The sequence below is a fragment of the Lipotes vexillifer genome, unplaced genomic scaffold, assembly GCF_000442215.2.
Source record: "Lipotes vexillifer unplaced genomic scaffold, Lipotes_vexillifer_v1.1 scaffold1197, whole genome shotgun sequence".
NCBI lineage: Eukaryota > Metazoa > Chordata > Mammalia > Artiodactyla > Lipotidae > Lipotes > Lipotes vexillifer.
The window spans coordinates 529,014-552,993 of record NW_006780020.1 but is presented as its reverse complement, the minus strand read 5'-3'; the positions used below and the strand labels follow the sequence as shown (position 1 = coordinate 552,993).

General features: G+C 42.0%; 2 protein-coding genes across 4 annotated transcripts in view; one reads left to right on the top strand and one right to left on the bottom strand.

Annotated features, from left to right (window-relative positions):
* Positions 1 to 1,081, top strand: part of DRG1 (developmentally regulated GTP binding protein 1) — a 20,929-nt gene extending 19,848 nt beyond the window's left edge. The window contains exon 9 of the mRNA XM_007453173.1: positions 770 to 1,081. Within this exon, the coding sequence (XP_007453235.1) occupies positions 770 to 869 (100 nt within the window). The 3' untranslated portion in view covers positions 870 to 1,081. The remainder of the gene's footprint in view (positions 1 to 769) is intronic.
* Positions 1,082 to 5,147: 4,066 nt separating this feature from the next.
* Positions 5,148 to 23,980, bottom strand: part of EIF4ENIF1 (eukaryotic translation initiation factor 4E nuclear import factor 1) — a 41,047-nt gene continuing 22,214 nt past the window's right edge. Inside the window, exons 7-18 of one of the 3 annotated variants that reach the window (XM_007453170.1) lie at positions 18,858 to 18,993; positions 18,471 to 18,650; positions 17,603 to 17,835; positions 14,480 to 14,551; positions 13,844 to 14,027; positions 12,824 to 12,903; positions 12,347 to 12,489; positions 9,799 to 9,880; positions 8,402 to 8,531; positions 6,910 to 7,254; positions 6,492 to 6,656; positions 5,148 to 5,917 (exon numbers count right to left, since the gene is read on the bottom strand). In XM_007453170.1, the coding sequence (XP_007453232.1) occupies positions 5,676 to 5,917; positions 6,492 to 6,656; positions 6,910 to 7,254; positions 8,402 to 8,531; positions 9,799 to 9,880; positions 12,347 to 12,489; positions 12,824 to 12,903; positions 13,844 to 14,027; positions 14,480 to 14,551; positions 17,603 to 17,835; positions 18,471 to 18,650; positions 18,858 to 18,993 (1,992 nt within the window). In that variant the 3' untranslated portion in view covers positions 5,148 to 5,675. The remainder of the gene's footprint in view (positions 5,918 to 6,491; positions 6,657 to 6,909; positions 7,255 to 8,401; positions 8,532 to 9,798; positions 9,881 to 12,346; positions 12,490 to 12,823; positions 12,904 to 13,843; positions 14,028 to 14,479; positions 14,552 to 17,602; positions 17,836 to 18,470; positions 18,651 to 18,857; positions 18,994 to 23,980) is intronic. The other 2 variants (XM_007453172.1, XM_007453171.1) reach the window with 2 other exon arrangements.

The following is a 23,980-nucleotide window of genomic DNA, read 5'->3' as shown; positions in this document are numbered from 1 at the left end:
TGGGATCTTCCCGGACTGGGGCACGAACCCATGTCCCCTGCATCGGCAGGTGGACTCTCAACTACTGTGCCACCAGGGAAGCCCCTTTTTTTTTTTTCCGCAGCATGTGGGATCTTCCCGGACCGGGGCATGAACCCATGTCCCCTGAATCAGCAGGCGGACTCTCAACCACTGCGCCACCAGGGAAGCCCCTTTTTTTTTTTTCCGCAGCATGTGGGATCTTCCCGGACCGGGGCATGAACCCATGTCCCCTGAATCAGCAGGCGGACTCTCAACCACTGCGCCACCAGGGAAGCCCTGGTCCTACATTTCTTATCAGTACCCACTGATGGTTTCAGTAGACCCCATAAAAACTGGTATTCTCTAACAGTCTGTAACTGACATTGCATTTGTAGGAATCAATTTCCAATCAGTTATTTCAGGGTTTTTCCCTATTACAAACCTATGCTTTCTCCTTTTAATTTTAAATTAGTCTTGTCATACTTCTCATTTGTATTTTTTCTCTTTGACTTTCATAAGTTGGCTTTGGAGCAAGAGGAACCACACAACTTCCGAAAATCTTTGCCACTTTTTATGTGAAGGTTCCAGTGTGCCACACTGCTTGGGAAGCTAAAGCCTTTGGGCTTTGACTGGGGACAGGGGACCTTGGATATTGCAGGCCTTTGGCTCTTAAGAGCTGGAATGCTAAATCTGAGCAGAAAATGGCACCTAGGTAGATAGAAGCCAGGTGATTATTTACGCTAACTGTTCTTTTTTTCCTTCCATACAGCGCTCTGGTGTGGGGTCTCTCTGTGAAACACAATCCTCAAAAAGTGGGTAAAGACCATACGTTGGAGGACGAGGATGTCATTCAGATTGTAAAGAAGTGACACCATCCCCTTCACCATCTGCCGGGCCATGGCAGCTTTCTCCATGATCAAACACCTGACTCCAAGCCCCTCCTGGCTTTGGCAGCTACTGGATCAGGATACAGGGGAGGGAGATGGAGGCACCCAAATTGGAACTTCACTTGTCTTAAACTTGGTGTCACCTTGTATGTTGAGCTGCATAAAGAACCTGGTAGGCCAGCCAACTATGTACAGTTCATGTGTCATTGTCAGAATTTGTTTTGAGGAGGACTGAATGAGGATGGGTATTTGTAGTGAGGCAGCTGCAGAAGGAGTACTTGGGAGCTTGGTCTTGTATGAGAAATGGGTAGAAATGTGACTGCCAACTCAGTGTGGGTTTTGGTCCTTTCAGGTGGTCTTTTCCAGATGATACTGGAGAAAGGAAGGAGTTGATGTAAGTTAACTGATTATTCCCTACAACGCTAGCCATTTTGGGAGATGGTGTAGTGTGGCGGTTGAGTAAAATACTGTGACCAGGCACATCAGGCTTTGAATGGCAGGCCCACCTCTAATTAACTGTGGAATCCTGCATAAATTACTCAATTTCTATAAGCTTCAGTTTTCTCATGTAACATGGAGATGGTAATAACACTTACCTTCTAGAGTGGAGATTCTTAGTATTAAGAGAGATGGTACTTGTAAAATGCTTACTAGCACAGTATCTGGCCTATAAGTACTTGGTGAGTGTTGGCTCTTGTTTTCACTGGTTCCTTTCCTTTAGTTAGAGCACAGCTGTGTATCAGTGTTGGGCTGAAAGTTGAGCTGAACCATGCTGCCAGCTGGGCGCCACTAAGTGTCTCCTTTCCCATAGCCCAGCCCTTCTCCTGAACTCCCATGGCAGCCCTGGCCCCAACCACATAACCCGAGTGAAAACATGGAGGCAGAACATTGCAAGTGAGGCAACCAATGTGATCAGAGCAGGTTTGTGGGTACACATATGTATGGAGGTGGGAGGTTAGGTTATAAGGAGGGGTGGGGTCAAGACTACTTGAGAGGGTACTAAGGGCATAAGTAGGGGTTTTAGACTGGAAATAAGGAATTTAAAGGGATTGCCTTGATAATGCGAAATTGACTGGCAGAAATTTTTGTGTGCTGGACTGGACTAGTGAGAATATGGGGAGAGGGAGGGAGTGGGCATATAGCTATAGAGGAGAAATCTAAACTCGGTAACTGACTGACTTGCTCTTTGGAAGAGAAGTCAAAGATTATTTCAGTATGGATTACAGGGATGATAGAGAAGGGTAGTCCCTGAGAAAATCGAGAAGGGAAACATTTACAGGAAGACAGAGTTTGATTTTAGATGAAGTGAGCTAGAGCTTCTAGCAGGTTGTGAGGAATGAGGAGGTGGGGTTTTCCACATACTCAGCCTTTTCCAGTACTTGTTACTCCTATTACCTTAGTGACAGTTATTTCCCTCTCATAGTCTTCCTAGAGCCTGGGTTTAGCACTGTCCTCACAGCCAGGAGATAAGCCTCTCAGGCCTGGTATCCTAGTCACTTTGCAGGGTGTAGACCTTGATATCACTGGTACATTCATGATAGAGGCCATAATTTAGAACCTACCCCGGCTCTTCAGAGAGACATTGGCTTTCTGAGCTATGGGGTTTCCAGCAAGGTTTACTTTCCAGCCAGGGCATATGGGTTTTGGGGGAATCCTCAGACTCACTTTCATTGGGCAATGAAATGCCAGGATGTTGGGAGAGAAGGATGCTGAAACCCAAGTTCATCCAAGGCCTCAGGATGTGCTTTGAACAGGCCTTGCTTCCATCATTCAACACCCTCCCCTTCCTCCATCGGTGGCCCCTGGTGTCTGAGGAGAGCATTACCCTACCCCTCCTTTCTCTCTTTTGGGCTCAGACTTGGGAGTTCTGGGAGAGAGGTACAGTCTTGTATTAGGAATGCTGCCTCGGGTAGGAGGGTTATTCCTATAGCACAAAGCTTTCTCTTCATGAACTCCAAGACTAGAGTTGTTTGGCTGTCATAGCATGGCTTGAATTTCCTGTGAATTTCCATTTTTCTTTCCTAATCTTTTATAGCACAGCTAAGCAGACTCACTGTTCTGTGCCATTAACTAGTTAGAATGCTTTTCGCTGTGTTTCATAGCAGACGCTAACTTAACCAGCTGAAATGGAAGAAAACGTAGTCTCTCACGTAAGTTTTCTGGAGCTCAGATGGGCTTATGGTAGCTGGTATGTCATTGAGGATCCAAATTCTTTCCATCAAGCCACTCTTGTCCACTGCAGTTTGTTGGCTTTGCTGGGCAGTTGGCTCCCCTCACTGTCAAAGAATGTCTGCTCAGTCCCAGGCTTTATATCAGTATCCAGAGGATACTAAAGAGTTCTGAGTCTTTATCTTTTGGGGAAGCCATTTCCTAGAAGCTGCCCAGCCAATTTGTCTCTGCATCTCATTCCCATTCTTGAACCAATTGTTGATAAAGGGAATAGAACTACTGAATCAGTTTACTCCAATAAGTTATCTTCATTCCTGGAGTTTGTCTCTTTCATTCAGGCCAGTGGACCTGACCTCCCTTCCATCTTAAGAGCCTGGCTTATAAGATACTTAACAGCTGTCTTCTGGAAGAAGGCCTGGCTGTACTTTCCCATTTTTTCCCCCTACTTTTGATTACTACTAACTTTCCAAGTACTGGCTGCTCAACTGCTTCCTTGGGGGTGGGGGCACTATTCTTTCCTACCTGACCCCCCTCCTTAACTTCCATGAGGTTCTCTGTAGCCCTCTGCCTTTTTACTTTGAGGAGGCCTTGCACATCCTTCCAGTCTTGATTGCTTCTAAACTCATTTCATGCCTGCTAGACTTCCCAAAGTTGCTCCACGTAAGATATCTTGTTAGCTGAGAGAGACATCATGTCATCAAGTCCTCCTGCCGTTACTCTGTATCTGGCTTTTAGCTCCTGAAGACTGCATTAACTTCCTCTTTTGCCTCTACTCTTCCATTCACCAAAATAGTTTTTGTGCCGTTTAGCTTCTGCTGTGCTATTCTTAGCAACACTCCTTTATTTCCTTCTGGCTCCATCTCACCAGTTATTGGCTAATGGCTTTGCCCTCTGCTTGGTGCCTGCATTTCTGTCATACCAGCTTCTAAGTCTGAAAAGGAGGCCCTCACCGGCAGCTTCAAACCAATCCTCCCCACTCTACACCTATTAACTATTGGTTCAACATGAAAGGGAAGGTGAAAGGACACACAGGAAAGATGGAATTAGATTCAGGTGTCTGTGTTCTGCCACTGTTGAGATTGTTTTCCAGCTTTTGTTTATAGAAACAAAGCATTTGTGAGAATTCTAAACAGGGCTTATTTCTGAAGTTGAAGAATCACTCAGCAAATCCTACTGCAGGGAGGGAGGGCTAATGAAGTTGAAGTACTAGGAAGCGACAGACCTCATGCTCAGTCCACAAAGCCAGGTTTGGTTGCAAAGCAACCTGCTTTCTTGTGTTCCTGCAAGAATATAGGGCAGGGTGGGCAGCTCCAGGTTTATAGGCTGCATCCTTAACACTCAGGCTGTTTTTCACCCTTGTACTGAAAATTCACCCATCTTGCTCATTTCACCTGTGAATCAGAGAATGGCCTCATTATTTGACCCTCTAGTATGAAGTCAAAGTAGCTTTGATGGCCCTAAATAGGCAAGTATTGAGATACTGGGTGAGTTAACTTGAGCTCAAGAAGATTTGTCACCTCAGATTGGTGGGACTAAAAAACCTTAAGTGAGGAAAGGGGACTTGAGGCCATAGTTAGAGTATTATAGTAGAATCCTTTTCTCCAATGTTGTGCATGTAGTTAAGATGAATAATTAAAATAATTGTGAGTTGAGGAATGAGGTAGAGCACACAAGAAATCAGTTAACACAGGCACCAGAGTCTTGAGGGAAGTTTTATATGGAAAAAAATTATGGATTGAATCAGAACTCTAAGGCCCCATTTTTCCCTATAGGGGACTTTGACCTGGAGAACAGGAAGGCAACAAACTGCTGACTTTTACCCCAATAAATAGTTTTTACTAGGTGGGTTTAATTTTAGAAATTGCACACCATCATCTGGTATTAGCCACAATCAATACTACCTGTAAGGTCAGCCCAGCCTGAACTGGCCCATTGGGGTCTTTAAGGCTCAAGAAAGAGGGCCATAGTTTCCTTCTCCCAAATGAGAGTTCAATTCCATGAGTTTTAAAGAAAAAACTTAAGATAATTTCCCTCAAAGAACCTAGTGAAGAGGAAGGGATTCAGGAAGAAATAAACACAACAATGCCATTCACTTCATTCACACACTTAGCATATGCAACTTTAATCAACCAAAAGAAAAAGTCCCAAATGTACAAGTGAAAAAAAATCCAAACTGTTGACACAGGCTTAACTAATATCAGCTACTTTTATGTACAGCTGTATAAGTTCAAAAAAGCTATCCTATATGTATGTACAAAAGTTGTTTATACACAGGTCTGTACATAAGGGTCTATACATTTATTTCCTCAGAACCCTTAAGGTGCCACCTTTTGGTGAAGACACCAACACTTCATTCACATATCTTACAAAAAAAGACTGTTTCCTGTATTCAGGACTGACAACACTGCATCCTGTATTCAGACCATGTAGGCTCCACTCGATTGGTTAATAAGTTCCTTCCATCATAATGCAGACAACACCAGGTGCCTGGGTGCCCTTAAACAGCTTCGCACAGAGTGCTACAAAGTAAAAGCCCATAAACCAACATGAGATGAGGAAGCAGAGTCCTGACCAGGGTGCCACCAAAAGGTCCAGGCTTAGACAAGCCTGCTGCCCTGCTCACTGTCGGTACTCCAGTTCATCTACACTGATGACTTTAGCGGGCATGGAGGGCAGGGGCTGCTGTAGCACATCTGAGCCAAACCATTTGGCAAGGCCCACAGGGGAGCTGCTCCTCTGGCTGGGGCGGTGCTCTAGTTGGGAGTGCACATGAGGCAGGCCTGACCGGCTGGGCACATTCTGAGGCGTCGTCTGAACGCTGACAGCAGCTGCCTGGGAACCAGACCCTGGAGGATGAAGAACTGTGGTGATAAGAACGTTATCATTCAGAGCACAAGGAGGGGAGGTAGTTCTCTAGCAGGCCCTGCTTCACTCAGATCCTATCCATGAAACTCCAAACAGAATTCTTTACCACATGATTGATTCTAGGCTTCTTTAGGAAATTCCTTTGCAAAATGCCAGAAGACAGTACCTTGGAAAGCTGAGCTATTCAGAAGCAATCCATATGGAGAGCCCATGCTAGATGACATGCCCACTACTTCCCAAGACAAGCAGAAGCAATGACATAAGCTGGGGAGAGAGCATCTACTCTCGGCAGTCCCTATGCTGAATCTGTCAGGATTCTCAGCCTCCTCTCCTAAGAGGCAAAGGGACAAAAGACAAAAAGCCAGAGCACACCTGGCTCTCCCACTGTCTTCACAGGAATTCCAAATCCCACAGAGGTCGGTTTACTTCATCCTATTCTCTGATTACACCCTTATCCCAGTCTTGCTAGGGTGAATGGTCAGTGTCATTTTATCTCCTTCACTGGAAACTGGTTCAAAAACTTGAAGCCTGAGCCCATCCTCAGCTCACCTGGCCCATTTCTGAACCTACCTGAGCGCTGTAGCTGCTGTTGCATCATTGCCAGATGCAGAGGTGTCCCAGGACGAGGGTTTAGGAGAGGGTGACTAGTGGCAGGTAAAGGGTAAAAGGGTTGACCCAGGATTGGGCCAGACAGTCCCTGTAAATGAGTCAGGTCCATCCCAGGAGGAAGCACACCTATTGGGCAGAAAGAAGAAACTGGTGAGAAATAATCTACCTGGAAATTTTCAAGCCTGACTATACAGTTTTGCTAATCAGAAAGTTTATTAAGAATGAAAAATGCTCAGTGCTAGGTTCCTAATCTTTTAATCAACTAAGGGATAGATCAGATTGGACCCACTGGTTAAAATGGAAAAAACCTAGTAACATCTTTTTAGGGATGAAAACCATCAGTTCTAGCAACTGTCATCATGCCAGGTCAGAAACTCACCAGCTTGGAGCAAACTTGGAAGATGCTGTGGATGTACTCCCTGGGCCAGCATCCTTTGGACCAACCCTGGGTGAAGTTGGTGAGCAGGCCGAACGATGGGGACATGGGGGACAAGGGGGACTTGGTGGACAGGGCGTAGAAAAGGTGTTCCTGGAACTGGGGATGCCAAGGTGGGTGTTTTTCTCCCAGTTGCTTTAGGTCGATAATCTTGTTCTTTGGTGTAACGACTGGTCTGCGATAGTGGGGTGGAACATGAAAACCGCTGTAGGGTTGATAGTTTGGGATTTGTAGTGGGAGAAGAGTCTTGATCAGCAGTGGGCACAGAGCTGGATGACAGGAGGTTCTCTGTAAGGATCCAGAAAGAGAATATCTTGGTATTGGCAAACTTTTCTCAAACACACTGTCCTCCCAATGATCCAGTAACTCATTTCTTAGAAAGCTCACAATCCTTATTTGATCCCCTCAACAGATTTAGAGGATTGCATTGTAGGGACCATTGTTTGGCCTTATGAACAGGCCTAGTCAAGGTCATGGGTAGTTAAGGACAGACCTGGAAGGAGACCCCAAGTTTTCCAGTCTTCCAACACCTTGCTGCAAGTTTATTTTTGATACACTCTAAAAAACCAAAGACTCTGAAGTTGTGAATGAGATAACTTTTAAGAAGCCCACATCTTTGTTCTTATAACCTTCCCAATCCAGGAATAGCTATGGGCAAGCAAGCCTGGCATATCAGGTCTGGCAGTCTAACTCAGTTGGGCACCCTGGTCTGCCCATATGCCTGTGGTCTGCATCTGTGTGGGAGCTAGTCCTATCCTAGTCAGCTGCTTGGGATTAACATACTTTTTAGTCTAAGGGGAAAATCAAGTGAGTAAAATTATGCAAATCCATCACAACAGAAAGCTTAAAGAGTAATTATAGTCTGGTGAAGGAATCTGAACTGCCTTTTAGTAGGACCAACAGGATTTTTTTTTTTTCTCAGAAGCTTTCTCACAGGCAAAAAGCTCTCAGACCAATACTCTAGACCTATGTAAACCTCACTCATTAGAATCTGTTTCACTATGTCCTTAAAATCCCAACTGTGCAACCCCTAAAAACCTCTTACATTTTCTACATATTTATAAAAGGCTCTCACCTCCTATATGCTTCACCCATTGCAGATTTTATTAGATGATTAGTCTCCACAGACTGGAGAGAACCTTTCAGAAATAAACCTGGTTGAACTTTTATTAATTTGCCAAATGTACTAATAATTCAAGCCAAAATAAGGATCCTAAACTAATGCTTGTTCTTCCTAATACCAGCACTCATGCCTGCCACTGTTAGATTGGTCAGAATTTCAAGTGGCTTAAGTAACTATGAGCTGGTGCAACCCTTCTCACTGTTAGACACAGAACTGTGGTCCAAAGCAACCAGGGGTCTTGCCCAGGGCTTTGCAGGCTGATGCTCTGTCACATACTTTATTGGGCAGTACATCCTCACAGCTCTGCAGTACCTTCACTGGGCTTCTGAGTGTCCTCTTTACTGTCACCAAGAGCTGCTTTTCCAGATGCTGGATCCTTGCTTTTCTCTTTGCTCTCGTACATCTTACGAATCACTGAGGTAGGAGTGAAGGAAGGAGAAAGCTGCAGAGAAAAACAGTATTAACACATTCTTTAAATGCCTTTCCTAATCAACTGGCCAAACTACTGAAGCTGAAGAGTCCCCCTCTGGCTACATGTGGCAGAGGCCAACTCCAACGTTCTGGTCTCTAGCTGCTGGAAGAAAAGCAACAGGATGGGCCAAATAGGCGGTGGCCCAAGTGCACCATCCCATGCTCACAATTTCATCAAAACATAGATTTAGCTCTAGCATAAAGGTAGTTGAAGCACAGAAGCTTCAACCTACCTGTCTGCGGTGATGGGGATCTGCCTATGCAGCCTCTGTTTCAGGATTAGGCTGGGAAGGGGGAAAGAACATGGCCAGAAGTATACCCTGCAACAGCAGCCCTCCCAGCTAGGAAAGGACATTTCAGCGACAACCACAGAACCTAAATTTCTCTATACTCCTAATGTTTCCCATCTTAACCTGGCTACCAGAATATCCACAATTATGTTCTTAAAGGTCTCCTCAGCCACCAGTACTCACTATTTGGGGTCATTTGTTCCCACCTCTTTATTGCCTACTTTTACATTGATGATTTTATTATGCATGCAACTTTTCTCATATAACAACCCCAAATCCTTGATGACAGGAGACAGGGCATGAATTATGAACAGAAAAGCTCTTAGATCCTGCCTTCAGGGTGCTTAGTGCAAAGACCCACTTGAGGTCCTGAAGTACAGAGCAATAGTCTTTTCCCCTTATCAGCTGTGACTAGGTGATAAAGGTCTGTGAGGGGATGAAACCTAAAAAAGGTAAATAATGCTGGTACACGAGTCAGCTGTAAAACTTGACTTGTCACCACAAGTAAGCAAACCTCTCTATCCCAGCCTTAACTTGTACTGAGACCTGAATCTGAATTCGTGAACTCCCACCATGTTTCTCTGGACTTCCCATGCTCCAAGCCCAGTCACCTCACCTCCTATCCTTACCCCTGTCCTCCCCTGCTCCCCACTCCAATTCTTCATTCGTTTGAACATATCACACCACGCTGTATGCTCTGGCCTTTACTTGTCTGTCTGCTGGAACACACTTTCCCCAAGGTAGGGGCTTCACTAGAACTTAGAATCCTGAGTTAGACTGTACCCTGAGAGGGGAGGGCCTAATAAATAGGCAGGTATAAAAGTCTATTAAATCACTGACTCCTGTGGAAGGCACTCAAGGACATTTTGGGGTACACAGTGATCCAACATAGGCACAACCAAACAGGGAGAAGCCTAGGAGTCATTCACAAAGGCAAAGGTCACTGACCATGCTTGTGATGGCGGCTGGGGCAGGGGAAGAGGAATTCCCTCCGTGCACAGGTGCTGGTGACTTGGTCACTCGCGGTTGTCTGTGAACAAACCAATTATCAGTGTGAGCCCCAAGCTGCTCAAACTCCAAGTTCTAAAACCACATAAAACTCAAAGCCAGCCTAGGAAGCATCCCATTTCCTTTCTTCACTTCAATTTCCCAAGCATTTAGTAAGTGTCTAACATATGCAAAACCATGTGCTAAGTTCTGAGGAAAGACAAAAGCTTAATGATACATGGTCCCGGGCCTTGCATGAACTCTCATCTAGTGGGGGAGATACTAACCTAGGGCAAACAAGGAATGTCAATATTAGGGTACCAACAAAGTACAATGGGAAAATGAGGGGTAGAAGGAATGAGAGGATACCTCTACAATGCAGGGACTTTGCAAAAGCTTCTCTTGGAAGGAGCTGCATTGAGTGTGCCAATGATAAACTACAGATGGAGAACAATGATTCAGGTAGAAGGAACAGGTACAGGGACTCAGGAAGGCCTTGGGAATGTAGGGTTATCCAGGGCTAGTGTGTAGTTTACTTGCTGACTATTCCAGTGAGGTAGGCTAGGGAGGGCATTTATTCTGTAGGGCAGGCTGTGCTCCAGAAGGTAGGGAGCAACACTGAGTAGTACAGTGCCTGGCATAGAACTGAGGCTCTGTGAAACACTGGTTCAAGTCAAATAGAGCACCAAGACTTTGAGCTATTTTAGGACCCAGTTACATGAAGCATTCCCCGCTACTCCTGGTCTACACACAGGGTTGGTCCCAGGCTTCCCAAATAAAGTTTAAAAGAGCAGACTTCCCTTCTGGAAACAGTTGATGATGACATAAACAGGCTGAGAGAAGAATGAACTATGTAAGCTCACTGGCTAATCAAAGCTTCACTGCATTTCAGCCATGTCAGACCTTGTTCTGCAAAGGCCAAAGCTCCAAGTACAGTCAATGATTCTGGAAGTTCTCTGACTCATAAGCAGATGGGAATCGTAAACTCATGGCTTCTTTCCAGTCTGTACCAGGTAAGCCCCAGTGCTGCCACCCTGAGACTATGAGTATGACGACAAGGGGAGAGAGAGAGAGTAGTACTCTGGGTGACTAAGAGGTAACCTCCAATCTGGTGGTTCTGCATGACCTATCATTTATTCCTCCTGATAAACATATTTAACCACCTACTATGTGCTAGACACTGTTCTAGGTGCTGGGGATACAGCAGTAAACAAAACAAAATCTCTGGCTACATTACATTCTTGTGTTTGCAGGGTAGAGGGGTTACTATGGGCAGGGAGACAGAAAAAAAAATATGCTAGAAGGTGACTGGTTCAATAAAAAAATAAAGCAAGGCAAGGAGAAACCATATCTGTTGGGGGACACAACTATGTACAGGGTATTCAGGGAAGGCCTGCCATTTGATCTAAAAATTGAAGGCTCCACTGACAGTGACTTGGATCTACTTGCTAGCTTCAAGTAAGTCACATTTTAAAAACCTAAGTTTCTGTATCTGTAAAATGCAGTTCTTTACCCCATCTACCTGACAGAGTTGTTGCCAAGAGCAAATTAAATTGTGGATATCAAAAGTGCTTTGGAGGTCAACAAATCGTTACGTTGTAGAGAGAAGTCCAGTGAAGGGGCTTGGCAGACCAGTCCTGAGCTCTCTGTTGAGGCTGAGGGCTATAGATCAGATACATTTATGCAAGGGAATGGGGTACTTACTGGTCCTAATGTTTTCTGAAAGTTTCAACATACAAAACCAGCTAAAGGAAGACACTGAGACAGCAATTTTAATAATCACATCAAAATAAATACGGCTTAAGTACCAAATACTATATGGGGCAGGAGTACAGTGTTCAAGGATGCACATTTTGGTGATAAAACTAAAAATACGAAGGTGGTGATTACTTTTAAAGACTGGACAATGGTCACTTCTGGAGAAAAGGGGTATTATTGGGATAAGGCACAAGGAGGGCTTCTGGGTAGCTAACAAGAGTTTACCTTACAATAAGCCATACATTTGCTTCATGCAGTTTTCTGCTTGTTTTATTTTACAATAAAAAAGAACAATATTGCTACCCTTTCCTCCCCAACTTATGGTCATTTCATTTCACTACTTGTTGAAACTAGTGGAGAGAATGGGAGAGTGAAGTCAGTAATCATTTGTTAACAGCTCTGATCAACAAACCTGAATCAAGGCACAGTTTGATACTCAACAAGGAATCTGAGGGGGAGGAAGCTAGGTGTAGTTTTACTTTTCATCATTTCATAAGCATAACTTCAAATAAGTAGCTATGCTAGCTATATCTGTAAAAACAAATCCGCTAAATGAAAAATACAAATAAAATTATATAGGATGAAAAGCCTATGCCCCTGCACTAGAATTCAATCATACGATTTCCTCTACTGAACATTCAGGAGATGGAACTGTCACCATATATCGTATAATATATCAGTGTGTAAAACAGAAGTTATATTGTGGATAACTAATCTGCAAATCTCCACAAGGGTAGGATTAATAATTTACCTGTTTCTGAATCCATCTCTGGTTCTGTCCACCTGTGGTTTGCCAAAACCAGGCTGGTAGAAGTTTGCTGCCTGCACTGCAAGGTCATGTGGCAGGGCCAGTCCCTCCAAAGCTGCCTGTTGCAATTCTAACTGGCTCATCTGCTGAACAGAAGTGGCAGAGGGGGGTCGGCAGAAGAATGACAGTCAGTGCACTTTCTACAAATGTCTCTTTGCTCTTTTGGAAAAGGTATGTTTAAGCAGCAGCTGAGAGAAATTAGATACTGCAAACCTGACTAAACTGTGCTGCCATCCACTGAACAGAATTTTAGCTATTTAAGTATGACATAATTTCACCAATTTTCTAGCCTTCACTGAGCTTGAATTATAATTCAAAACCACTTCCAAGCATTGCAGCAATTTAATTCTCTATCCCACAAGCAACAATAAGGGTAAAAAGCAAGCAACAGATTAAGTTTGAGAAAGAGCTCAGCCAGACCTGGGCTGTGACAGGGCTCATGGGCTTGCGCATGCCTTGGAATGGATCTCCGAGAAGCTGCTGTGGTCCTGGTGTGAAACCTGTTGGGAAGGTTAAAGATTCAGTGCGTGTCAAGATAGCACCTGTCCCTCCAAGAGGCATTATCACCAATGCATGCTGCTCCTCGCTGAACACCATCTCTTTCAGGAAGTACTGATTTCTTGGGCTGATGATGTCTCTCTTCTTCTGTGGACCTCAATCAGAGCACTTAATGACTCAAACTGCTGGTATCTATCTTCCCAGCTAAGCTGTCAGTTTTGTTTCTTTCAGAGCCGAGACCTCTATCTGGGAGAGAACAGCTTTTCTAGCCAGTGATTTGGCCCATTGCAACCACACCAGCTGATACCAAAGCAGAGGCCAGTGCTCTGAGGTTCATACTTTTTCCATTATATCTCCCTAATTGTGGAAAGATTACAAAAACTTCCTCTCAAGTTATGACTGGCAGGGGCCAGGGGCCAGAGCAGCCAGCAGCCTAAAGTGGTCGCAGGTGCAGGAACACTGAGATTCTGTACAACACTTTGCTAAGACAGCTTTCTGGAAGTGCTTCTTCCATTCATGTTCTGAATTAGCCACAAGACCTCCCAGTTTGTCGTGTACAACTTCACCAGGTTGGTGGAGAGCCACTACTCTGACTTCTCTATTAAGGAAAAACCTACGGAGCCAAATTAACTTTTCTAGATTGAATTCCCAAAATAAGGAAGATGACTAAAAAGCTGGATCCAATTTAGATCAACCTCAAGAGAAAAAGTACAAAACTTCAACATGAACCTATTTATCTAGAAGGGCAGCTGGATAATAAACTATCTTCCACATCTGTGTCCTTACCACCCCCTGAAAAAAGCATAACAAATTAACACATTTCTTTTTAAACTCTTCAAGGATACTCATGAAAAAGACTGCCAGTTTTAAGGGAGAGGTATAACCTAAAGGAAGGGGAGGGGAAATGATAACAGACAGGCATCTACGCACAAAAGCATTTACCAATTGGTGATGGTATTCTGGGACGAAGGTAGTCTGCTGAGGCTGCTCTCGTCTGAAACACCTGTGACAAGGGAGGAGAGGGTGCTCTTTGGCCCAGTAAAGATGTCGTAGGCTCCAAGCTCCCCATAAGGCCACTCAGAAGATTGGAAGAAGCAGGTCTCTGAACAGGTGGACCCAGAAGTTCCTAAAGGCAGAAAAGTCAAATCCTTGTGAACAAACCTATTTCTTCTTCCTAGTCAGAGGTTGTGGATTAAATTCTGGAAGCCAATGATGAATCTCCCTCCTGTTGCACTAAAAGACTTGGCACATGTACATTCAACAAATTTCTCTGAATGTTCAGCTACCAACATTTCCTTTAAGTTAGTGCTACAAATATGTTAGATACTTTAAGTTTCCATAGAAATTGCAAACCTGCAAACTGGAAACCAAGCGCTTACTTCATCTTTTTTAGCCACCTCCCCACCCCACATTGAGATTAACAAGCGACACAGAACTATGTCAGGCAGCAACATCGCATCCTTTGTTGCCAGGCAACATGGATCATTCTCTAAGGCCCAGAGGTGGACCACTACACAAAACCAGTTTGGAGGACTACTATTCAGGACTCCAAGGCCTCGGTATAAGATTGTGAAGTACCTGCAAGATGTTCTTAGGGACAGGCTGGCTTGGAATCTCAGCAGGGGACATCAAATGGCTTTCAAGCGTTCGCTAAAAAAACAAAGGAAAACTGGTTTTAACCTTCTTACATACTAAACTTATAGATTAATTGGGGACCACCACAAGAAAGCGTAAAAACTCCCCAGGGAGTTGGCACTTAACATCAGAGTGATGTCCATATCACAGAAAAGTCAGATCAACTTGTCCCACTCTCTCATCACACAGGTCCCAAAAATCTTGGAACAGAAAGAGTTTTCACATACGTGCAAAGTCCACTCAGAGACCCTCAGACAAGGTCTTTTCTGTGGTAACCCCAAGTCCATTTTACTATTTCTAACACTGTGACCAAAAGAAGGGGAAAAGGAAATGGTGAAACAGGGGAACACTTATCTACTGAGAAGCCACAAGTAGGAAATTTTGATAATCTATAGATTTTAATTTGAGGCAACCTTTGCTACCCATTGTCTTTAACAAGATTTATAGACCACAGATGGTACGAAAAACCTAGTAAACAACATGTAAGTTTGGCCAAAATTGTTATATTTCAGAGTTTCATATTTCAGGAAATTTAAACTTTATTTTTTTTTAACAAGCTACTCCAAATGGGTCTCATATACAGGGCAAAATTCATATCCTCCACTTTTAGCTCTTTTAATGCAGCAGCAGTTATATTTTGCATCGAACTTGTATTACCTCTGGTGCTTCAGGACATCCTTGTGTCCATTTAGCTCTGCCTGGAGTGCTTTCTCTGTCAGTTTCCCTTCCACAAGCTGGAACTGCCAAGGTCCACAGCAATGTCCTCGGGAGTGACAAATAGCCCAAAGATATCCAAGTGTTTCATTGCTGGTTTTGGAATTGGAACTGACTGTAAATGATTTTAATAAGATCTCCACAAGAGTCATTTAATTCCGTTTAACAAAAACAAATAGGCGGGCTTCCTTGGTGGCGCAGTGGTTAAGAATCCGCCTGCCAAGGCAGGGGACACAGGTCTGAGCCCTGCTCTGGGAAGATCCCACATGCCGTGGAGCAGGCCTGTGTGCCACAACTACTGAGCCTGCGCTCTAGAGCCCACGTGCCACAACTACTGAAGCCTGTGCGCCTAGAGCCTGTGCTCCGCAACAAGAGAAGCCACAGCAATGAGAAGCCCATGCACACCGCATAGGAGAGTAGCCCCCGCTCGCCGCAACTAGAGAAAGCCCGCACCCAGCAACGAAGACCCAACACAACCAAAAATAAATAAAAATAAATTTATTAAAAAAAAACAAATAGGCAACTTTATACTACATGGCTTACTATATTTGGAGGATAGTGTCTACAATTTAATTTGAAATAGAGTTTAGACTGAACCAACATGTCCTATTTTGGGGATAAACAATGACTGAACCAAAACAGAGGCAGATCAGAAATAGTATACATAACACAGTCACAGTAACTAAAAGCTTGGAAGAATTCCATGACTTAAACAACAATATGCAAATCAAGTAATATTTTGGGATAATGCCCGGTGCACTTATTACATTATTTTCTTGTTGCTTTCTTTTCTAGGTTGAGTTTGTATTACTCTTTGCCTAGCACCTTAAATTATATCATCCATTCCTTTATGCATGTGTTTGAGGCTCATTCCCTCAGCTGAAGCCAGATATATTTCAGAGCACTGAAACCCCAACATCATACCAGTTATCCTCACAACTCTGGGTCAGCTGTGTTAATATCAAACCCTAGAATCATATCTGAAAGATGTTCAAAAGCATCAGGTAAACTGTTGAATTCCCCTGCTCCCATTTCTTTACTTACACTAAAAGTGGCTATTTACAAGATTTGACCCCTATCACTGTAGTCAGCATGTAATCAACATGACATAAAGGTACTGGGTTGGCCAAAAAGTTTGTTTGGGTTTTTCCATTAAATCACAGAAAACCCCGAATGGACTTTTTGGCCAAGCCAATAACAAGAAAGCAGAACAGGACAGTTTGCAGTCCTGTAATCTGGTCCTCATTTTAAAGCATTTATATCTAGTATTTCTTTGCATGGAAATTATCTAAAGCAGCTTACAAGGAACATTCCCCTATAACTGGCATGGTGTGGTCAGATACACAGAAATAAGTCTACCTATCTGAGATGCCTCCTTTCAGAGGAAGAGAGTCAGGTAGGTAGGCCAGGAACAATGGCGTCTGTTAGGATCTAGCACTAACAGCTGGTCAGAAAAGAAACATCAAAAATCAGTTGCCCTCCACTGGTACAAGGCACAATGAAACAGCTACTTCTCCCATGGTTAACCTATAGCTCTCAGACAAGAAGGTGTCAGGAAAAACAAGAGGCAAAACTTAGTTTGGTAAATTTGCTATAACTTAGCAACTAGAGTAAGTCTATGTTTTTATTTATTATTCAGATTTACCATTTCCCTTTCACTTTGTATCATCAAGGGTTAGCAACAGTAACACATAGACCATGGCTGAGAGGCGCCCTCTAAATGTGTTATGACAAAGACCAGTATGTGCTACACACCTGCATTTACTGACATGCAGTCACCTTGTAACCCAACTTCATGTCTAAAGGTGTTTTATAAGTTTGGAGTCACAGCTTTTTTTATTAGTAAATTAACAGAATGCAACTGTCTTGAAAAATTCATCTTACATACTTTACAAATGATATGTATACCTGTCAACTGCCTAATCAAGAAAGCAAGTAATCTCAGGTATCTGGGAGTAATTAGAAGTTGTGAAAAGATGTTACTCTAAAAATATGGTAAGTTACTTTAACTTAAGTAGCTGAATAAACAGAAAACGTTCTCTGGAGATCATCCCAAAAGGTATGTTTACACCTTTTTTTTTCAGCAGTGAGTTAAGATAAGCAAGTTATGTCTGAATCTTTCAATCGCTGTACTGTCATTCACAGTAACTACAGATTAACCACAAGCCTGCTTTTTCAAGTAACAAACAGTATAGCGAATTAAAAAACACAGAAAAGTAGCAAGGACCAACTGACTACTAAAGAATTTCCAACTTACTCGGAATACCTTTTTTTTAAAGCCATTTATTGGGTGGGAAGTGGAATAGAAAGAGGGAAAAGGAGAAAAGTTTGGGGTTTGTGCCAAATACTTACGCTGACTTTGGGCTGAGAAGGCAAAGTCCCACTTGCCTTCATGGTGCTCACTAGCTTGTTGAATGCAGTCATATCTCCATCTTTTCTGAGCTGTCGATTGCTGGTCACAGTACTCAGGGTCTCCTCTAAATGCTCAGCCATAAAGGGAGTTGAATTCTTCACCTGCTGGTCCACCTTCAAGCCCTTGAGCCCTGCTTCTACCTCTTCCACTGAAAGCACAACCCCTGAATGTGCTGAAAGGTTGAGAAAGTCCAGGTTAAGTGAAGCAGAGGAATATGTGGTAGGAATTCTCTTTGTATACCATGATGGTTAAGGTGAAAATAATTTATTTCACAGTTGAAGTGAGGTGGTCAGAAAAGGCTGACACCAAAAATAGACAAACTGAAGGCACTGAGATCCTGCAGGAGGACTTCTTATAATGAGTCTTTTGGAGACTTATTACCAGGGACAGGAATTCCATATGGCCCAACATGAGAAAGAGTGCTACCTGCACTATGGTTATTATATCACGAAGGTTGTATGTTGAGGGCTTAATAACCTAAGCAAGAACGTGGCAGACTGGGGCAGAGGTGTGAGGAGCTGCCAAGTTATGCTCGGGAGGATACAACATTTACGGGAGTGTTATACTCAGGCTCCAGGTAAGGAAGACTTAGAAGAAAAGATCTTACCATGGAGCTCGTGACCCAGTGACTACCAGATTCTCAAAGAGGTGGTACTGTTTGATAAAAAGTTTTTTTGAAGAACATTAAACAAAACCCACCATTATCTGACTTTTGATGAGATAGCAGTCTGTTAGAACCAATTCTGCCGTTAAGACAGAGCATCCAAATGTTTCAAATATCTAAAGCAGACTCTAATAAAAACTTACAGCTCTCTTTAAGCTTTTCTTTATTTGCAGAAAGGCTGGAAAGGAGAGGTTTTAAATCCACTTTGGCTTTCTGTAGCATTTCTAGAATATCCACTTTATTTTCAGCATGGTCTTCTAATGGTATAGGAGCAAAATAATTCCCCGAGTTCTGTCCAGGAGAGAGGATGGCTTGTTCCAGACCTAGTATTGCAAGTAAATATATTCATAATTAATTGGTCCCAATAAAGCATAGAAACATATCTTCAACAGTATTAAAAGGACACCAATTGAAGGGTTTTTTCAGTATCCAGAAACCCTTTAATGGACCCCTGACTAATGAAGACAAAATGAACCATATCAGGGAAAGCTCAAGTCTAGATCCAAGACCAGAACCTGAAGCAATTTTACCTGCAAGTCTCTCCAGCTCTTCATGTGGTGTTGACCCAAGACTGCTGGATCGGCTTCCTGATCGGCTCGGGTTAGAGAACCACCTACTGAATCGACTGGCAGAGACTGACCCTTCTCCCAAAACATCTTCTATCATCTAAAGGGAAAGATAAAAGAAGCTAAGATAATAGTTTCTAGGTGAAAAGGACAAGAAGGTTCAAATTTTAAGAAAGGGTCACTTACTTTGAAACTTCCTTTGATGCTGCTGACCTGAAGGCAAACACCCTCAGAACTTAGGATTCTGATCATCTTTAACTTTTCTTCCCCTCCTGGATCATTTCTGAGTAACCCAAACTTGGGCATAACCAACCATGTATTCTCTAAGCATATAAAGCAAAACATCTGTGCTATAGAAAGTGTTCTGGTTTTCTATCTTTGCCTCATTAGAAAATCCATCAACGTTCTAAGAGGGTATAGTTTCGAAATCAAAATCAGCACCAGAGTTAAGCATTCCATTGCCAAGCTGATGAGTGACCTTCAACTAAGCATCAGGTATGGAAAGCTGATGAAAGAAAACCCTTGCTTCAGACTTCAGCATCCTCAAGGTTGTAATGAACATCATGAAATCCAATGCTGACAATTTCAGATCCCAAAAGCTAAAAAGTAGAGCTCATAAAGATCATATTTCCAAGTCATATTTCCTAGTCAAAGTCCAAGTCAGAATGTGAAAGATGAACTTTTAATTGATCTCTAATATCTGTTTGAACTTAATGGAAAGTTTTCAGGTGTTCGTTTTCTTTTAAATCTGACCTCCATAGTTTTTAGTTTAATAATAAGAGCAATTAAATGATGCACTATGATCAGAAGTAATTTCTTCAATGCTGTTTCATAACAGTAATTTCTATTACCAATACTTCTTAAAAACTAAATTTAAGCATTGAAAATGAAATTTTCAGTTGTACCCTATTATAAATCTAATTAAATATCCAAAATGACCTTTATACAGTTCTCTTATCAATATTTAGAAAAGACAAGATAAAGCAAATATCAATCCCAAAATGAGGCACATCCTTGACAATAAGGCATAAACAGAAAACAGGTTTTTCTCAAGACTGGTACATAGATGCCAGAGTTAGGGACTTTGTTTTATCTGAAGTCTAAAACCCCCAGTTTCTAGTCAAAGTTCAGCAGTGGAAGGTTAGATTTATTCTTTTATTCTTATCTGGAAGAATTTTCTCATAACACATACCCAATCTAAGCCACAAATAATTCTCTTGAACACAAGAGCAAGACATTGATTACTTGTGGTACTTCTATTTTCTTAGGTATTATTCAACAGTTTCAATCACATTCCACTTGTAGACTCTCATACCTTAAATAATGCTGACTTTTTTTTTTTTCTTTCTTTTAGGGCAAAGACCAATATTTTTATTGGATTTGGCTTTGACAAGTACTGGCAAACCCTGCAGACACGAATACAAAATGATTGTAAACAAACAGGCCATGCCAGCAAATGCTGACTTTCAAGTCCACTAATTTGCAATCATTAAATTATAGGAGAAGCATTATAGTGATGTTTCACTGTGAAAAACTGTACCCAAAACCCAATCACCTTGGTAATAAACAGGAATTTTTAAAAGTAAAAACTATAGCTGTTTAAAATATTTTAATTTTGAAAAGAGTTTGAAATTTTAAAAATAGTAAAAATAGCTTTGCACTTTTATTTCCTCTGATCATACTGTATAGGAAAAAAGCCAGAAGATACACAGGAGGAACATGAAAAAGTAAAGGAAGTGAATATAAGGTGTCTGGACATTTTCTAAAGATTTGACAGTAAGTGTTAAGAAAGTCATTTCCATATTTTGATCAGTGACCAACTTTGTTTGTTAGAGAAGCTAAGTTTTATTATAGCTAAAACATAAGTAGAGACAGTCGCTTTTACACACCACTTACTAGAAATGCCCATTTCAAGAAGCTACAGCATTTTGAACCCAAAAAGAATCTTAAGAGTTTATCTAGTCAGTCATTTTTTACCATAGAGCCAGGAGGGATACTCTAATACCAGTTCCTCCCTCCCCTTATGCACATTGGTACTCAGCTGACTGCTGCTACATCCCACAGCCTAAGCTAGTCAGGAAGAGGAGACTGTGAACTGCAGTCTGGTATGTTTCAGCTGCTCTTTCTAGACTACATTTTTAATAGATTTTTAAGGTAACCTATATGACTGTTAGTTTGGTCTGTTAAGGGTCATTTAGACTAGTCATATCCTAGGATTCATATTATTCTGATACAGATATTGTGAAATAATTTTGCTCTTTGACAATTACTAAGTTTTACTAAACAATGCTTTTCTTTCATTACTTTCCACTTTTATAGAAATTTCCATATTTTTGTATTTGTTTCTCTCTAGTTTGATTTTTCTTTGGATTTGTAATGAATGCATTTAAGGCTACACACTTTCACCTTAGCACACTTTTGATTATTTCACCAAGGTTTTTCTATGTCATGCTCCTGTTCATCACTCTACATAGTTTAGGATTTGTTTTGATTTCCTTTTTCTTCATTCAAAATACTTCTATGGGGCTTCCCTGGTGGCGCAGTGGTTGGGGGTCCACCTGCCGATGCACGGGACGTGGGTTCGTGCCCTGGTTCGGGAGGATCCCACATGCCGCAGAGCGGCTGAGCCTGTGCTCCGCAACGGGAGAGGCCGCGGCGGTGAGAGGCCCGCGTACCGCAAAAAAAACAAAAACAAAATACTTCTATGTACCTGTTATGTATCAGGTACTGTAGTAAGAGCTGCATACCTAAAATCAGCTTATTTTTAATTACATAACAAATGATTTGCACATGTGATCTAAATTTTCATTTTGTACAGATTTTCGTGGCTGTCAACTTCTAATGTATTGCAATGCCAGTAAATATAGCTTAAAATATAGGTGTAATTCTGTTTATGCCAATTAATACCCAACATCTGTGGGGCCTACTAAGTGCCAGGTACTATACCTCAAACAGTTTATATCATTTGTCAGTTGATATTCAAATCTTAAATAGCCCTTCTTATTTTTCCCAACTGACTGGTCATTTTCTGAGCATTATAATAGAGTCCAGCTGGTTATACAGCACAACCAGAGCATCTCTTTTTACTGATCCCAGCTTTGCTTTTAAGTGAATCTATTATAGAATATACACCTTAATGAGCAGTACCTCCATGAAAAGCATGGAGAGATTTCCTAGCCAGGTACCTTCTCAGAATTAACCAAGTTTTGGTTGAGGGTGAGGGCCAAAGGATAAGATGGTGCTGAGTTCCTATTCCTCCCTTTTATGCTTTATAGGCAGTATAGTTGGGGGGAATTAGGAGCAAAGACTGTTAACTGAAACTATAAAAATTAGAATTCAGTTTCCACTACTAACTAGCTATGTGACTTTAGGCAAGTTATCTAAACCTCTCTGTGCCTGCCTTCCTCACCTGTAAAACAGAAACAGTAGTAATCTAACAAGAGTTTTGTGGGGGTTAAATGACTTATTGGATACAAAGCCTAAAACAATCAGCACTGTATGCATATTACCTATTATTAAAAGTTTAGTTTTGAATTCTTCCTCTGCCTAGTTACACAGGTAAGTTTCACAGGTACTCACATTTGGAGCCAAGTACAGGGCTCTAAATTTTGACCTTTTGCTGTGAAAACTTTTTACAATAAGATTTCCATCTGTCTTCTAAGAGAATGCAAAAAAAAAATGTCAACACAGCTGGTATAAAAATAAAAAATTACTGTCCCCTCAAAAGCTAAGAATTTGAGAGGATCACTCAGTTTTACATCAAGTAAATTAAACTCATATCTGGATGCAACCCTTCCGCTCATAGTGAGCCAAAGGACTACTGGCCAGCTCACTGTAAGTGATGTATCTGGCTACAGGACTTACAGTTAAAACTGTGCTAGAACTTAAGGAGCAAAACCACGCAGCTGCTGGTTGATCTGCAGCCGCCCTCCACATATTCCTGAACAGCACTATAGAAAAGTGTGGTCTTGGGCCAAGTTGGTCCACAATAAGGTAAGTTGAGAGTCAGAGTAAATGCTTAGCAACTTTTATAGCAACTGGGCATTGCTGTGATATTTGTACTTTATATTAAGGTACTGGTCCTCAATGGATTGGAAATAAAACCTGGCCTTCACCATAGAGAATTTGAGAAGTACTGCCCTAGAACTCACCTGTGGCCCTGTACCTATCAGTGCTATGCAGTGTCTGCTCACCTATTCCAGGTGGCCATCTTTTAGGCTTTTGGGGGCAGGCAAATGACAAAGGCATGCCTCTCTGTCATGCCCAGCTTTGCAATGATCAAACAAGAAGCAGTTACAGTTAAGGAGTAGAGTAAGTTAAGTTAGAACCACTAGTCCTAAAGGACTGGTCAAACTTACTTGCTGTATTTCATGTCCTGTAAAGAACATCTGGGATGTACAGATGCTTTTGGTCAAATGGTTTTTAAAATTCTATTTCATCAGTCCTATGCACTCTTTCAGCAACCACAGAAAAATCTCAATTCTGGGGGCATAGGTCACAGTTTTATCTTTTCTCCAAAAATCTGATGAGGCATTACTAATCCCTAAATGGCCAAAGGGAACAGGAGCAAGGGCAGGTACCAAGTGAAGATTTGGGATGTCTTACTGTTTCTACTTTAAAAGTCAAGAAAGATTAGACCTCAACAGTTTAACAGCAACAGTGATAGTATCCCACATTCCTTTTCATGAAAGGTTTTCGGAACCATCACATCACACAGGTACCACCTAACCAGCCTTACCCAAGGAATGCAGATCAGTATGATACTGATCATCAGTTATAAATATCCACCTCCACAATAAGGCTCTATAACAAACACTTAACAACTTAAAAATAAAAGCAATGTTCTTAAACATCTGAAGAATTCTTAATCCAATGCTAACAACCTGGAAAAAGTTAACTGGTATAGAATTCTCACTTAGTCATTTCCACTTAGCCTCTGAAAACGAAGCCAACAAAAATTCAAATATTTAAGAATAAAAGCCAAAAAACTCCCAATCATCTAGCAAAACAAAACTTTAAAAAGAGGTATCTTAAAGACTCAGGTCAAATTTAACCCTACAGTTGCTCCATCCATGTTTATAAGCATG